This window comes from Mesoplodon bidens (assembly GCF_964165515.1).
Source record: "Mesoplodon bidens genome assembly, chromosome: 20".
Classification (NCBI taxonomy): domain Eukaryota; kingdom Metazoa; phylum Chordata; class Mammalia; order Artiodactyla; family Ziphiidae; genus Mesoplodon; species Mesoplodon bidens.
The window spans coordinates 12,187,138-12,204,174 of record NC_138181.1 but is presented as its reverse complement, the minus strand read 5'-3'; the positions used below and the strand labels follow the sequence as shown (position 1 = coordinate 12,204,174).

The 17,037-nt window shown below is 50.9% G+C and overlaps 1 protein-coding gene across 1 annotated transcript; it reads right to left on the bottom strand.

Annotated features, from left to right (window-relative positions):
- Window positions 1–3,127: 3,127 nt before the first annotated feature.
- On the bottom strand, window positions 3,128–8,312 carry STAR (steroidogenic acute regulatory protein). The gene is made up of 7 exons (XM_081220730.1): window positions 8,060–8,312; window positions 6,958–7,071; window positions 6,544–6,671; window positions 5,261–5,419; window positions 4,960–5,144; window positions 3,982–4,075; window positions 3,128–3,459 (listed from the first exon to the last, which is right to left on the bottom strand). Exons 1-7 carry the CDS (start codon window positions 8,121–8,123, stop codon window positions 3,346–3,348), a joined length of 858 nt encoding a protein of 285 aa, XP_081076856.1. The 5' UTR covers window positions 8,124–8,312; the 3' UTR covers window positions 3,128–3,345.
- Window positions 8,313–17,037: the final 8,725 nt, after the last annotated feature.

Here is a 17,037-nt window from a genome sequence, read left to right as displayed (position 1 = left end):
TGTGTGTGGCACTTTGCTTCCCTTTCAGGTTGGGGTCCATGTGGCGACAGTGTCGGAACAGTAAGGCACTCTGAGGAAGGGGAGCCAGCCTTGGAGGAGAGACAGGTTTCTATCTCCACCCTCCCCCGTTGCTTTGTTCCCTCCAGCCAATTTGACCACCCCCTCTTATCCTGTGAAACCCGACTCTCAAGAAGGTGAACAGGGGGCACTTCCCTGGGGGTCCAATGGCTAAGGCTCCGCGCTTCCAATGCAGGAGGCCCAGGTTCGATCCCTAGTCAGGGAACTAGATCCCACATGCCGCAACTAAAGATCCCGCGTGCCACAGCTAAGACCTGGCACAGCCAAATAAATAAATAAATATTTTAAAATAAATAAATTTATTTATTTATTTTTGGCTGCATTGGGTTCTTCGTTGCTGCACATGGGCTTTCTCTAGTTGCAGTGAGCGGGGGCTACTCTTCGTTGCAGTGCATGGGCTTCTCATTGTGGTGGCTTCTCTTGTTTCGGAGCACAGGCTCTAGGTGCATGGGCTTCAGTAGTTGTGGCTCGCGGGCTCTAGAGTGCAGGCTCAGTAGTTGTGGCACATGGGCTTAGTTGCTCCGTGGCATGTGGGATCTTCCTGGACCAGGGCTCGAACCCGTGCCCCCTGCATTGGCTGGCGGATTCTTAACCACTGCGCCACCAGGGAGTCCTAAATAAATATATATTTTTTAAAAAGGTGAACAGGAACTTAAAAGGGTAAATGGTCTCCCTCCAGCTCTTCCCGTTGAACTTGTGTGTTGATCTCTGCAGGTTATCTTCCTGCCTTGCTTCCTTTGTAATACCTGATGATTAAAGGACAGTTTTCAGAAGACTAAAAACTGGAATGTAAGAATGAGCCTTCCCCGGGGGTCCCTAAGTGCTTCCCTGTCCCCCTTTTAATCAGTCGCAATGCAGTCCTCCCAGGATTGCTCCAGAGTTCCCTGCGTGTAACTTCCTACCTAGGTTCATAGAGTGGTTCACCAAGAGTCCGGTAATATGTTGCCAAGGATCCCCATATATTATGCCTGTTTAATTTCCCAAATTTCAAGTGACTGTTGGTGTCTTAACACAGAAGCTTTGACTAATGTATTTGTCTCCTAATGAATCACCCAGACCCAGGGTCTTTGTTTCGGTCATTCCACCTCTCTTAACAGGAAACCCAACAGAATCAGGCTGAGGTCTATTCATTCGTGGTCTTATGGAGCAGACTTGGTTATAAAGCTTCTGGATCATCAGGGTTTGAAGAACTCTAAGTAAACGAGGATGGTGTTATCTAGAGGAAGCTGGAGATGAACTCTTTGTAGCATGAATTACCACACATGTAAGTTACGCACCCACTCTCCATTTAAACGATCAAATTAGGGTTTTGTGCATTTCACTTTCATAAATCGGAGGTTACAGAAATAATGATTTTTGCTTGTTTATACTGCATATTCTTTGTGTGTGTTTTGATTAGATTCATTTGAAGGGCTCAAAGAATACCCACTCTTCTTATAGTCCTATATAAAATGGTTTCTGTAAGCAGATGATCACTGACAATTCATTTTATTCCAGTGTAAAATTAAACAAGTGAGAAAATACCTCCCCACATACCTCAAAGACACAGTTGCATAGTTTGAAAAAGGCAAATTATAATCAAACTCAAAACCGTGGTGTGTGTTGAAAGCCCATTTCTTTACTGTCAGCCTGTTCTCTTGAAACCGGAGCATATGTTGCTCTACGCATCTTTCAACAAGTAACCCTTTCTCTTAGCTGGGAGTGGATGACAATTCTGTTCTAGAAACACTTCTACAATTATCCCATCTCACTCTGAAGCTCCTGGCTGGATAAACATAATTTCATCTATGCCAAAAATAGACTACTGAGAAACAATCAGAATAAATATTAATAAATATCTCTATCAGTTGTAAATTCTCAATGCCTCAATAAATTATAACAGCATTCCTGCGACTGCTCATTTGTTTAATAAATAAGCTAGAACTCTAATTCCAAATGGTGTAAATCATCAATGCTGTTAGCACTGGAATGGAAAAGCTTCAAGTGATAATGGTTAGGTTTTCATCCTGCTTATACATTTTAGCCAAATAACCCCATTTCAACTTGCATTTTTTAAGCACCAATTCTCTGAATCTTGGAAAGGGATTTTGCTGTCACCCTATCACCCCTTCTTCCAGCCATCTCCTCCAAAATAGTCAAACATTGACCTGTTAAAGCAGAGAAATTGGCAGCCCCGAGTCAAGCTAAGAGGAAATGTAATAGACTCCAAACTAAAGATTCAGCTCCCTTTTTAGGTCTAAACAGTCACTAATGGGAAAGTAATAAAATTTGCTTTTGTTTGATTTTATCTTAGTAATACCATTCTGTCACTCGCCTTTGGTTCTATCCTTTTAATTAGGTAAATAAAAATCTTCAGTCATAATCTTCATCTTCCAATGCCCGTTAATCAGCTACCAGCTATAGAGTTCTTTTAAGAACTGATTTAGTCTTGTGCTTATCGTGTAAATTAAATTTTTATGAAAGATTCTGGTAACAGGTCGTACATAATTGAATGACCTAAGTCCCCTGGCGTTTTTCCTTTGAGTGAGGTCGGGGACTTAGTTTAACTAATTACAGTCTTCATCCATGACTCCTTTAGTAGGAAGTTGCAATTTACTAGCATGGATTTTAAGAGTAGAACTTTAAAACAGGTACAGACTAAAGTTTTTGTGTTAGTTACGATTCTTTATTCTGACTATTGCTCATGGAAGAAGTAGGGGAATCAGTCTGATCATTAGTTTTGTATTTTTTCATTAACTTGAACTAGAGTTCTGGACGGTGTCCGCTGTGGGAGCTGCTTGTTCTTTGGCGCAGTTCTCTACCACCTTGGTGGAGGAGAAGAGGGTTTCAGGAGGCCCTGTGTAAGACCTGCTCTGTCTGCACACATTGCCCACAGGGAATGGAGCTCTTGAGCTCATCAAGCATGCGGTCCTAATCCTTGTATTTTGCACCCTGTGCACCCTGCGTTCGTTAACTGGTAGCATTTTAAAGATGTTTCTAGGTAGACAAGTAAGGACCCAGAAAAAAAAGTTTTACAAATACTTTGGGACCCCTGTGCTTCATTTTACAGCTCATCAGTGAATGAAGTTAAAAGAGCCTTGTCCCCACTTTCTTGGTACTAAAATGTTACCCATCTGAGTTCTAGTATCATACTGGACACGCACCACCATCCCATCCCACTGTCCCTGGATGAAGATCTTTAACAGACTTGTAGGCTTCCAGCAGAGACCTCCTCGTGAGCCTGCAGGCGCGCTCAGCTGGGAGCCGTTGGCAGCAGCAGGCTGGTCTTCAACACCTGGCTTCAAGAGCGGGGCGGGACTCCAGGCGCTTGCGCAGGTGGTTGGCAAACTCCACCTGGGTCTGCGAGAGGACCTGGTTGATGATAGTCTTTGGCAGCCATCCCTAGAGTTGAAGTTAGAAGAGTTTGGCCATCTTGTGGGTGACGTTCCACTCTAGACACTGCCGTGCCCGATCACACACCTGGTGGGTTGCCTAGGCTTGGCCTCCTAGCTCCGTTGGTACGTGCCCCCGTTCAGTTGATCAGGGTCAGGGGCCGGAGGACTGCTTTACTGCCCTGCTGTCGTGACCGTCAGAAGCGCTGGCTTTGCTGTCCAGGCAGATTTCAGCCCCGTCTGCCCAGCGGTGTGACCCTGAGCTAGCTACCATACCTTCTTAGGCCTAAGTTTCCTTCTTTCTAATAATAACTACAGCATTGAAATTTGATACGAGAAGTAAGAGGGAGCCAGTGCAGGCTTCTGACATGATGGAACAGCAGTTAGGCCATCACTCCAGTGTCCCCTCTGCAGCGGTCCAGTTCCCTCAAAATGGAGGCTCTTTGCAGTTGTGTGCGGGATGATGTGGGAGCAGTAAGAGCCTACTTTGCTCACCACCGCCTGTCCCGAGCACCCCTCCCCCGCCCCTTACCTTGAGGTCAATGTTGAGCAGCCAGGTGAGTTTGGTCTTTGAGGGGCTTCCAGCCAGGGGATGGAGCACCATGCAGGTGGGGCCGTGCTCAGCTCTGCCGGGTGAAGGAAGACACGTCAGGTCAGGGGGACAAAGCCAAGTTCTCGAACGCTGACTAGTTTTCCCAAATCTCATCAGAGAAGTGTCCTTTGCCAAGGGTGACATTTAACAGTTGGCACGGTTACCAGCTCATCAGAACAAATGCTGATTGGAGCTGGAGCTGAAGCCTGGAGGCCTCCTGTGGTGCCTTTTAGTCGCTGGATGACGGGGAGGTCAAGGAAGGGTCCAGGGTGGTGCCTTGGGCCCCTGGGAAACTCGGGTAGCAACTGTTCCAAGTGGTATGGGTTCTGTTTTAATCAACATTACAGTGGGACCTGAGCATACCAGCTAAACCTCAGCCCTACTTCTTTTTTTTTTTTTTTTAAACATCTTTATTGGAGTATAATTGCCTTACATTGTTGTGTTAGTTTCTGCTGTATCACAAAGTGAATCAGCTATATGTATACTTATATCCCCATATCCCCTCCCTCTTGCGTCTCCCTCCCCCACTCCGTATCCCACCCTTCTAGGTGGTCACAAAGCACCGAGCTGATCTCCCTGTGCTATGCGCTGCTTCCCACTAGCTTTATATTTTACATTTGGTAGTGTATATATGTCCATGCCACTCTCTCACTTTGTCCCATCAGCCCTACTTCTTGTTTTAGAAAATTACTAAGGTTCTTAAACTTGCTGGGAGGGTCAGGACAAACTGGTTATGTAAGTGTGGCCAGTCTTGTCTTCCCCACCCTGCGATGGAAAATGAGACTTCCTCTGAAAGGAAGCTGAGGGTAGGAACCAAGGATTGGTTTCTTAGAGCTGGGGATGCATCACACACTTGGCAGGTGCATGGCCCCAGCCTGTGTTAAAAAAGGGAGCTTTTGAGGCTGCTGCCCGTGTTACCTGATGACGCCCTTCTGCTCGGGCATCTCCCCGTAGTGTGTGGCCATGCCAGCCAGCACACACATGGAGCCCCGGCGCTTGGTACAGCGCACACTCACGAAGTCTCGGGGCCCCACAAGGTTTCCTGCCGCCTCTGCGGCCAACTCGTGAGTGATGACTGTGTCTTTTCCAATCTTCTGCAGGACCTGCCAGGCCACAGAGAACCAGAGTCACTACTCAGCCAGGTGGGGGGCCGAGGCACACCGCAGCTCACAGCCCCCTCCCGACTGCTGTGGCCATCCTTCCGCCTGGGCCTCCCCACCTTGATCTCCTTGACATTCGGGTTCCACTCGCCCATGGCCTCCATGTGCTCCACGAGCTCTTCGTAAAGCCTCTCCATGGGCTGGTCCACTACCACCTCCAGCCGGAACACCTTGCCCACGTCTGGGATCACTTTACTCAACACTTCGTCCCCATTCGCCTATCGGCAGGGAAGAGAGGAGCCCCAAGGGAAAGGTTAGAAAAAAATATTCCCGGCCTAGGACACGTAGACAGTGCCAGGCAAGGCAGGAGGCGAACAGCCAGGGGAACTCTAGGCTAAGCCTGAGTAAGCCTGGAACCATCTCTGATTAAGGTGGCGGAGGTCATCTTTCCTGCCGCCTGCCTCGTACACCTGCTGAGGACTGGGGAGGTAACCTGCCTGTTCCCTGGGCCCTTTTTTCTTGCGTGTAAATGTTGATGGGTGTGGGTAAGGGCCACCGGAGAAGGCCCTTACTTGACTTCAGAAGCTCAAAGATCCTGAGAGAGATGCACCTGGGAGCAGGGAAGGTGGTTTACAGCCAGCTAATTTCACATATAGGTTTTTTTAAAAGTCCAATCCCTCATTTTACACCAGAGGAATGTAGGGCCAGAGAAGGTCAGTGAGATGCCCCAGGACCCTTAGCGAAGAGCATTGCTGGGCCTAGATCCCAGATTTCCCAACTCGCAAACTTGTAGTCTGTTCACTCTGAGAACTTGGAAACATCTCACCTGAACTTTGGCCAATGGGCAGCACGTGAGCTTCTGGTGAAGATAAAGCCGCCAAAGTCTCGGTAGAGCCGTTGGCCTCTAATGCACGCCTTGTTCCCAGCTCCCAGTGAAGGGGCAGTGCCCAGGAGCAGAACGCCCCAGAGGGCCTTGGGCCACCCGTATCCCAGTCCAGCCCTGTTGCGCGTGAGCCCAGGTCACCCCTGTGAGGTCAGCCATAGGCGGGCTAACAGCACAGACACTGTGCTTCAGCATTGGAACTTCTGACCCAGGGGGATGAGGCCTCTCCTGCCCCTGGAGTCCCCGTTTTGCATGGTCTGAATGGGTGTACGGTGCATTTGGAGGGGAGCTAGGGATACAGGAACAACGTTTCTCAAACGTGAGTCTCCAGGACATCTTTGCTGGGGGGAGAGGGGTATCTGGGGATATATTCTTGGGAAAGGAGAATTGTCAAAACTGCTTGCTGCCCAGTGCCTGTTGCACAAGGCCGGACTTCTGAGAGGAACAGAGAGCCCAGCTGGCCTTGAGCACGGCCCGCGAAGAGCAAGGAGCTGTGGGTTCCTCCGCACCTGCCCTTACCTGCTGGCTCTCCTTCTTCCAGCCCTCCTGGTCACTGAGGACGCCCAGGGCCCTCTGCATGGCCTCCTCTCCCTGCTGGATATAGGCCAGTTCTCGGTCGCTATAGAGAGTGTCTTCCAGCTGAGAACCTGGACACAAAGCCACGGAGAGACTCAGCTTCCTAGCCTCCCACGAGCTTTCACCCCTTTCATCTTTGAAGAGCCCAGACCAAAGCCATATGGTCCAGCCTGCAGGTTAAGTTAGACACAGGGGACAGGGAGGGGGTCTAGCCATGAACAACTCCACTCCCATCAAAGTGAGTGAGGACGCCTGGGGGATGCGGGGGGAGGGATCAGAGCCACATGCACATCGTTTGCCCCCCCCGCCCCGGAGCCCCCCGCCGCTGGTAGAAGCCCCAGAAGCCTCAGCACTTACCGAGCAGAGAGCCGCGACGCCGAACCTGGTTAATCCAGGCAGCTGGGGTCGGGCCCCCCGGGGCCCTCCGGTTCAGCTCCTGGCCGATGGCCAGCACAGCCTGGTGCCTCAGCCCTGCAGGGAAGGGAGGGAAACTGTCACTTAGGAGCAGATAAGCCCCTTAGAGAATGTTCCGCCTCTTCATCTCGTCACAGAGGAGGAAGCTGGCCTGGGGCAGAAAGTGGCTTGATCAGGAATACCTCCAGGGCCCAGAAACCTTCCTGCCTCCTGGGCTGGCCGGGCCTGGAGGCAGGGGCCCCACTCAAGCTTGCCGAAGTTTCCTTCTTGAAAGGGAGAGAAGCTTTGAACAACCTATCCTGCTGCAGAAGGGGAATTACAGACACCCGTTCCCTGAGGTCTGTGTGGCCTCTGCGTGAGTAACTGCTCCTTGTGCCCGGGGGTTCCCGCTGATCTAGAGAGAACAGCCCCACGCCAGGTACAGGTCTTCCAAGTGCGGCTTCCATCTAAACAGTGGCCACCTGAACCCATTGTAATTAGAAAGGACTTGCTTAGGTTTGTCTGTGGTCCCTTCAGCGACAGCAGGGGACTGACTCCAGTGGCCCTGGTTTCGTTCTCCTAACCGATGACAGCGAGACTCCCCACCTCACCCACCTTCCCTCTATGTGCTCCTCGGCTGTCTTACTCCCCTTTCTTGTCCTTCGCCCCCCGTCTCCCGCCTTCCCTGCCTCAGGCTTGTCAACACAGCTTCCTGGACTCCAGGCTGACTCCTGCCTCTGCCACTGCGGCTCGGACTTCCCTGGCACCCTTGGTACCCATCCTAGAGAAAGGCAGAGTCAGGAAGAAGCCAAGACAGCTCGGAGCCCTGGAGGGGAGGCTGGGGATGAGAGTCTGCAAGGCACCCAGGAACCTACGTATCCGACTCTGTTCTTCAGCACGGGGGACACTGAGGTACGGGAGGGAGAAGGCTTGCAAGGCTCCCCCAGTGAGCGACACCCCTGGGACCTGAGTGGCCTGTCCCCTGCCCCCCCAAGCCCACACTTTCCCCACGAGACATTGCCTGCGGGCTCTTGGTCGGCCGGACAGGGGGGCCCCAGGATCTCACCCTTCATGTTGCGCACGTGTCTGTAGGAGCTCCCGGCGCACAGCTTAAACGTGGCAAGGAGCATGGTTCCCTGGCGGTGGGGGCAGGCGTGGAGGCTGGTGGTGCTGCTCTTGGCTCCTCTCCTCCTGGGCCGTCAGGGTTGGCCTCTGGGTCCTGCAGCCGCGGCCGGACCCTGCGTCCTGCGCCTTAAATGCCTCCAGCTGAAGGCTGTGTTTCATCATCAGGAGATAAAAAAGCCATCACTCATCGTGTAAAGGAAGGCACCAAGGATAGAGGGATTGCCTCACAAGGAGCCTTTGGCCATTTGCGGGGAGTGCGGGCGGGGGTGGGGAAAGGGCTTGGGAGGCTGGTGCCTGACCAGGCTGGATGGAGGGGAGAGAAAAAAAGGAGCAGCAGAGGTCAAGGCAATTTAGAAAAAAAGTATGCACATGTGACAGGGGTTCTCAAGCAGCAAGCTGTTTAAAATGCAGCTTTGTAACCCTCATGCTCAAAAATTCCAGATTTAACGAGTCTAGAATTGAGGCTCTGAAACCTGTATTTAAAAAAAAATTTCCCAGGTGATTGCCATGAAGGTATTCTGTGAACTGTACATTAGGCTTTGAGAAGCTCTGCCCTGGGAGAGCACCCAGGGCTTCTGATAGGGTACAGGCAGGCAGAGCTGGCAGAGGCCACCCAGCCCCAGGATGAGGGGCCTGAAGTCTCGGGAGGAACGGCGCTCCCACCCGGTTCTACAAGAATCAAGTCATCGCCCCTGCGGTTGCTGACCTACAGGACACCCTGAAAGGAATTCAGGAAGACGATCAGGATGAGGCACACTGTGCCCTGGGAAAACAGGCAAAGTGAGCCCTTAGACAGTTATCAATATTATAATGTTTTAGAAATTTTTTATGAATCTGGTTTCTTACATCTTCTCATACTTAGAAAAGCACTAAAGTCATGAATGGAGAAATCCGTTGCTTGTGACCAGGAGCAACCTTCTACCAAAATGTGTGCTTGAGTGCAGGTACCGTTCCCCTAAATCACACGTAAGCCAGCGTCCCCCATACCTCTCCCTCTTTAGAGCAGTTCCTCAGAGCTATCTGAGAGGCTGTTTCCCAGGCTGTAGTCCTCAGTAAGTCCCCCAGTAGAACTGAAACTCACAGCTCTCTTGTTGTACGTTTTTTTTTTTCCGTGGACAGTTCTGCTGACCGTGAAGGAGCACAGAGCTAACTTCTGTCCTCCGTCTGAACACTATGAGGATTCAGAACCTTGGCAGCAGCAAGGGCCTTTTATTCCCATCCACCTCCTCAGCGAGTCCAGACGAATCTGGGTGAGTTTCTCCTGGTTCTCAGATCTCCCAGTTACTGGTTGATAATCCAGAGTTTTATTTGGTGGTGTATAACAGGTACCTGACGCCCAGTTGAAAGATACTGGTGGGGGTGCCCCCCCCACCCCCAGTTCTGCCTCCAGAAAGACACTGAATGGTCTGGACTGAGTGACTAGGTGTGAGGCTGGCCAAATGTCTTTCCTCAATTAGGCCAACTAAGGGGTGTCAGAAAGCCAACCTCTGACTAACACCCCAGCTAGATTGATGTAAAATACATACAGAACTTAGCTTACAAGTACTTAATTGGGAACTAACCACTGAACTGGGTAAGAAATTAAAGAATTCTACTGGAAACCCTGATGGCTTAATAAAACTGTTAAAGGATCAAGATCAAGGATTAGTTACAGGGCTTCCCTGGCGGCGCAGTGGTTAAGAATCCGCCTGCCAATTCAGGGGACATGGGTTTGAGCCCTGGTCCAGGAAGATCCCACATGCCGCGGAGCAACTAAGCCCATCTGCCACAACTACTGAGCCTGCGTGTCACAACTACTGAAGCCCACATGCCTAGAGCCTGTGCTCCGCAACAAGAGAAGCCACCGCAATGAGAAGCCTGTGCACCACAACAAAGAGTAGCCCCCGCTCACCGCAACGAGAGAAAGCCCGTGCGCAGCAACGAAGACCCAATGCAGCCAAAAATAAATAAATAAATAAATTTATTTTTTTAAAAAGATTAGTTATATATGGCTGATAACTGATGAATATGGTTATAATTTTTATGACTTTTTGTCAGAAATATCACTGGCTTTTAATCTTTGTTTTCTAGATATAAGGAAACCTTAAGCTAATTATGACTTATAGCAACTTGGTAAATTGGACCTTTGTAAGCAGAACTGAAACATTTATCTTTTCTTTCTACTTGATCTCTCCAGAAAGTGGAGACTTTCAGGTTCCCAGTAGCCTTATCAGGTGAATAAGGAAGGTCAACTCCTGGCAGGTGCAAGAATGTCAAGGTATTTTGGAGACCTTGAGAAGAGAGGAATTCACCCAAATCTATAGTTATTGTGGCGGAATCTAATGGCAAGCCCTTGGCATGGCTTTCCTGGCTCAACTTGAGAGGGCTTTTAAAAGTTCAATCTGCAATTCCTTATGAAAAGTTCCAGGAAAAATAATTTAAAAGAGCCTATATAATCAATTACACTTACGTAAATAATCAGGCCAAGTTTATTTTGCAAACAAATTAGCCTTAATTGGGCTATATTTGGTAGAAATGAAGGTGGTTTTAGAGAAAAAAAAAAGTTCTAGTGGATATTAAGTTCTAATGTTGTCAGTTGTCTTCCAAGTTTGTACTTACTGCCCAAGGCTCACTTCTTTTGTTGGCTCCTGGTTACATTATTGTGAAGTTTAGTTGAATTATTAAAAGGACATTGTGGGCTTCCCTGGTGGCACAGTGGTTGAGAGTCTGCCTGCCAATGCAGGGGACACGGGTTCGTGCCCTGGTCCGGGAGGATCCCGCATGCCGCGGAGCGGCTGGGCCCGTGAGCCATGGCCGCTGAGCCTGTGCGTCCGAAGCCTGTGCTCCGCAATGGGAGAGGCCACAACAGTGAGAGGCCCGCGTACCACAGGAAAAAAAAAAAAAAAAAAAAAGGACATTGTAAGTGTGTTTCTGGAGCTTATCACAGTAATCCTTGGATGAAGATCAGATGCCCCATGACCTGTAACAAGATTACATATACTAGAAAATATATCATTTAAAGGACTTTCTCCAACCTATATAGAAGGACCCTCCAATGAAAATAATGACAACTAGGCGACTTGATTAAGCAAATAAATAGTTCTACATAAGATCAATGATTGTAATAGTGTAACCCTAGATATGGGAAGAAGCAGTAAGAGGGAAACAATTCCTGTAGTTTCCAGTAAGAGGGAAACTATAACAGACGAGTAAGACTGTTATGGGCCTAGTTCAGTAACAGCACATTGAGTGGCCTATGTCAGCGAAATCTTCACCAGACCTAAGAATGAGCCTTCCTAGCGCCATGGGACAAACTGGTCATGAGATGCGTCCTAAACCTTGGTCAAAACTACGACCAAGGGGAGGGTACTGCCAACTGAGGAATGTTGCCCACCATCCAGTTCTACAGCCCCTGCAGTCGCTGACCTATAGTTACCCCTAAAAGGACTTCAGGGCGAAGATCAGGATGAGGCACTCTGTGCTCTGGGAAAACTGGCAGAACTGGCCCTCAGATAGTTAGAGATTTTCAGGAGAAAACTTTTGTGAACCCGGACTCTTGCATCTTCCCTTACTTAAAAAAGCACTAAAATCATTAAAGGAGATACCTGTTCCTCGTGACTAGCAGCAGCCTTCTCCTGAGACATGTGCTTTGTTGCGCGTACCCTCTTCACCTAACTCACACATGCTTCCGAGCAGTTCCTCAGAGCTGTGAGGCTGGCTCCTGGGCTACAGTCCTCGCTAAGTCTCCAAACGAAACTGAAAAGTCATAGCTCTCACGTTGTGCGTTTCAACTGACGGTGGAAATGAGCTGTTCAAGGTCACACAGCTGGTCGGCGGCAGGTCTGGGACGACAACCTTCAGTCCGTTTTTTCACGGCTCCTCCTGCAGCCCCCCGACACTTCGTGTGTTCAGCTGCTCAATTATTGATGCATCCATTTCTATCAACAGCCTTTACCAAAGCCCTGTTTAGGGTCAGTTCCCGTCTCAGGGGTTAGTTCTGGAGCAAGGATCACGCCTCAGGGCTGAGTCCTGTCAGCTCACAGAGCAGAGGGGAGAACGGGCCGGAGACACAAAGAGAGGGGGCCCGGGCCTGGCCATGCCCCACGCCCTTCTTTACGCTTTCCCGAGTGACCTAGGCTGGCCAGGCTGTGCCGTAGGGCCTGGCATGAGCTGAAAGGTTCAAAAGACAGGGTATTGGGGTGCCCAGCCCAGTGTTTCCACTCTGGGGGGCCCTGTGGTCTGAACGGGGACTCGCGAGAGGCCCAGCCTCTCCTCTGCAGTCCCCACGCTCCTGTCCAGGCCCAGTGAGGGGATCTCATTCCAGGCTGCACGTTGGTCTCCAATGACATCTTTTCCTCTTAAGGTTGACCTTGAGGTTGCTTCTGAGCCGGATTCACCTGGCAAGAAGGTTGGGGGTCGAGAGGATCACACTGAATTTGGCCCTGGTCCTGGGCCTGTCCCCCAGGTGAGAGAGTTCCGTGTCCTGTCACCACTGCACGGAGATGGAGGGAAGGCCCCCCACCAGCTCTTGCTGTCCCCCTCACTCTAGAAAGGACGAAACGGACAGGACCTGCCTGGAGCCCGGTGCCTGGGGTCCAGAGGGAGCAGGTGAATCCCACATGCCCCCTTCAGGCCATGCTGGCACAGTGGGATGCGGCCAGCGACCCGGAGAAACGCCTGTCCGGGCTCCGCTCCGAGCAGTGGCTGCCTGGCGGCCCGGCCCGCCCTCCAGGGCCCCCGTGCCCGCCGCCCGCATGAGCTGTGAGGCCTTAACCACCCAGCCTTCTGGAACTGACTTGTCCCTTACTGTGGGTCTCCCTAGAGGGGTTGTCTCGGTCCTGATTTGTGTCATGGTGTGCGTGTGTTTGCTGTCTGTTCTCTGGGGCTGGTTCCCCTGCCCTCCCAGCACTCAGCTCCCGGCGGTGGTGGCTCAGGGCAGGTTCCTGTTCCTTCTCTACAGGGAGCAGCTGGGGAGCTGGCTCTGACTTAGGAACGCTGCCTGTGGGCTTTGTTTCCATCCCTCTCAGAGTCACAGGGAAGCTGGCACCAGAGGGAGAGCCTTGGCCTCTTGTTTGTCTCCAGCCTGAGCCAGCGGCGTGGAAAGAGGTCGGGGGGCCCGGGGGGAAGGCAGCAGGCCAGCCGCCCCAGGCTTCTCCTCCGTCCTGGCCCACGTGCGCCCTCGTGCACACGTGCCTCTCGGTCGGGGAGGGGAGGGGTTACCATGGGACAGGCCGGCAGATCACGTTCAAGGCCCTGCCATTGCTGTCCTGGGGAGAATTATGGCCGTCGTGAGGGGGAGGAGGTGGTATGGGGAGACTGCAGGATCGGGGCACAGGCTGCTGCTGATGTCAGAGCCTGCCACTGACTCTGGGATGGGTGTGGGGTGCTGGTGACCTCCTCCTGGGCCAAGGTTCTCTTCCTCAGCCTTTCCAGGCTGAGCGCCTTGTTAACTCTCACGGTCCCTCTGAGCAGGAAGGTAGGCAGAGACGTCTGGGAATTCCCTCTGGTTCTGGAAGTCCTCTGTGTCTGGCTTTGCTTTTGGATGAGGGCAGAGCCCACAAGGGTGGAGACTGGAGGGCACCGCAGGCCGGGAGGGAAGAGATGCGGCCCAGGCCGTGCAGAGTGCTGGACAGGAAGGCCCAGGGCCGGGGAGGGAGGACCCCACTCATTCACTCAACAATCCTTTGCTGAGTGTCCACTGTGTAGCTCTACAGTTACAGGGGAAAACGAACCATGTGACCCCCTCTGGGGAGCTGTAGGGCAGATGAGGAGGTTCCAAAGTACAGAGGAGGGAGCACCTGAGGACACAGGAGGAGGAAGGGGGTGCTTCTGGGGGGAAGTCAGATGAGGAAGGAGTCAGCCAGGTGGGAGAGGGGCTGCGGGCCAGGTGCTCCAGGTACAGCATGGAGCGGGCGGGGGTGGGGGCGGAAATCTGAGGGGTGCTCAGCTGTGGAATGTTTGTAGGGCGCGGAGGGAAGTCAAGGCTGGAGGGAGAGGCAGAGGTCAGAGGTCAGCCGGGTGGGCGTGGGAAGATTCCTCCGCAGGTTCCCGGGAAGCAGAGGCCAGGAGTTGAGGAGGGGGACCTGGAGCTGGTGTGGCCCGGCCCCGAGGAGGTGAGTACTGGGCATCGCCAGCGGCCTTCGACCTGGGGCGTGTGGGGAAACTGTGGACTGGAGGGCAGAAAGCACAGAGGTCAAGTTCAGACAGACTTCCCATCCCACTGCCACCACTTACTTTATGGTTGGGAGCCCCTCACTTCAATCTGAACTTCCTCATCTATAAAATAGCAGTATGTTTTCTTTTTCTTTTTCTTTGTGTAATCCTCTCAGGGTGGTTATAAGGCTTGAATCAGGTAACAATACATCAAGAGACCCCAGGACCAAGCCCTGACTTCTCAGCCAGTGTCTGGGCCCTCGCGACTCCAGCCACCCTTCTCGTCTTGCCCAGCTCAGCGCGCTCCCGAGGTGCCCTCCACGTTCAGGGTAGCTCACAGCGTTACCCCCTGAAAGGCTTCCCTTTGGGCACCCCATCCCCCTACTCTTTAGTTAGAATTCAATACCTTTGGGCCCCCCGACAGACATTTATCACAGTATCAATAAGACTGTTACCCATTCCCCACACACACCTTTTTTAAAAGACTGTGTTAAGAGCTGTTTTAGATTCACAGAGAAACTGAGAGGAAGGAACAGAGCTTTCCCGTAGACCCTCTGCCCGCACACCTGTAGATCCCCCCTCTTCCCGTGTCTGTGAGCTCCGTCCGTAAGGACCTGGAAACGCCATGAGGACTTGGATCCTTTCCAAATTCTTGATTCCCCAGCACTTAGCACAGTGCTAGATAATTAATAGATACTGAATGAATGTTTAGTAAATGACTGGGAAGCATGGAGCCTGGCACATTGTAGATTATCAATAAGTACTGATTTTCTTCCAGCTCTTCCATCCTGCTTATAGGATATGTGCTTATTTAATATCTAAAGAGTGGAGTGTTTTCCCCCAAAGGGGCCATTGTGAGAGGGCAGCAGAAAGTTAAGGCAAGTTTAACTCATTGGGCTTGAGGTCATTATGGATTACCTCCCTTCAGAGAATTTTTTTTTAATAAATTTATCTTAATTTACTTATCTTTGGCTGCATTGGGTCTTTGTTGCTGTGCGCGGGCTTTCTCTAGTTGCGGCGAGCCGGGGCTACTCTTCGTTGCAGTGCGTGGGCTTCTCACTGCGGTGGCTTCTCTTGTTGCAGAGCACGGGCTCTAGGCGCGCGGGCTTCAGTAGTTGTGGCTCATGGCCTCTAGAGCACAGGCCCAGTAGCTGTGGCACACGGGCTTAGCTGGTCCGCAGCATGTGGGATCTTCCCGGACCAGGGCTTGAACCCGTGTCGCCTGCATTGGCAGGTGGATTCTTAACCACTGCGCCACCAGGGAAGCCCGGAGAACATTTTATGTAATCCAGCACTTAATTCCTCAGTTTGAGTTGGTTGCCATTATGTTATCACTCATTTTTTTTTTTTTTTTTTTGGCTGCGCTGCGTGGCATGCAGAACTTCCCCATCCAGGGATCGAACCCACGTCCCCTGCATTGGAAGCATGGAGTCTTAACCACTGGACTGCCAGGGAAGCCCTGTTATTCTTTTTTTTTTTTTTTTTTTTGAAGCCCTGTTATTCTTATTTGTACAGAGAAGACTAAGTGTAAGCTCAGTGAGGGGATGGAAGGCATCCCATGAGTCTGGGGGGCCTCAGCAGATGATAACAGCTGGCGTGGAGCGCTCCTGAGCCAGGGGTGGCTCTGAGCTCTTCACACGTGTTCACTCCTTACCACCACCCAAAGAGCTGGTGCTATTAGATCCCCATTTTGCAGACAGGGAGCTGAGAGGTGCTGCTGGACCAAGTTCGGAGAGCTCTGAAGTGAAGAAACCAGGACGCACAGCCTGTGCTCTTCACCGTTTTGTTTTGTTTTTTAAATTGAAGTGCAGTTGATTTACAGTGTTGTGTTAGTTGCTGCTGTACAGCAAAGTGACTCAGTTATACATACATATATATATATCCTTTTTCATATTCTTTTCCACTATGGTTTATCACAGGATATTGAGTATAATTCCCTGTGCTATACAGTAGGACCTTGTTGTGTATCCATTCTCTGTATAATAGTTCGCATCTGCTAATCCCAAACTCCCACTCCATCCCTCCCCCACCCCCCTCCCCCTTGGCAACCACAAGTCTGTTCTCTATGTCTGTGAGTCTGTTTCTGTTGCATAGATAAGTTCATTTGTGTCATATTTTAGATTCCACATATAAGTGATATATGGTATTTGTCTTTCTGTCTGGCTTACTTCACTTAGTATGATAATCTTTAGGTCCATCCATGTAGCTGCAGATGGCATTATTTCATTCGTTTTTATGCCTGTGTGCTCTTCACGTTTTAAAATCTCCTGTTTCTCTCTGAAAAGCAGAGCCCATATTTGCCTCTCATGCCTGACAAATCTCAGGGTGATGCTCAGCTCTCCCCTTACACTGGTTCCCTTGTTCTCGTCTGCCTGTTTCCAGCAGGTGAGCCAGGGACGTTGGCAGGGGCCACAGTTAAAGCTCTCTGTCTTCTGTAATAGCCTAAACCAGAAGGGCAAACTGAAGGCAGGTGGGCTGAGTTTAACTTCCCAGATATTTTATTTGACCTGCACACTATTTTTAGAAAATTTTGAATTAGTTGCCAACACAAACTGTAGGACAGAAAACAGATCAGTGGTTGCCAGGGGCTGGGGAAGGAGGGAGAAGTTAAATTCACAGGGGCAGGGGTGATGGTGATATAACTATATGCAGTTGTTAAAACTCACAGAATTGTACACTAAAAAGAGTGAATTTGGGCTTCCCTGGTGGCGCGGTGGTTGGGAGTCCGCCTGCCGATGCAGGGGACACGGGTTCGTGCCCCGGTCTGGGAAGATCCCACATGCCGCG

Excerpts from the sequence above, each read along its gene's own strand:
- STAR (XM_081220730.1), bottom strand. The coding sequence starts at position 8,123 with ATGCTCCTTGCCACGTTTAAGCTGTGCGCCGGGAGCTCCTACAGACAC. Across the intron at positions 7,072-8,059 it reads ACACGTGCGCAACATGAAGG|GGCTGAGGCACCAGGCTGTG; the intron begins GTGAGATCCTGG and ends CCTTCCCTGCAG. Across the intron at positions 3,460-3,981 it reads TGCTCAACATTGACCTCAAG|GGATGGCTGCCAAAGACTAT; the intron begins GTAAGGGGCGGG and ends CTTCAACTCTAG.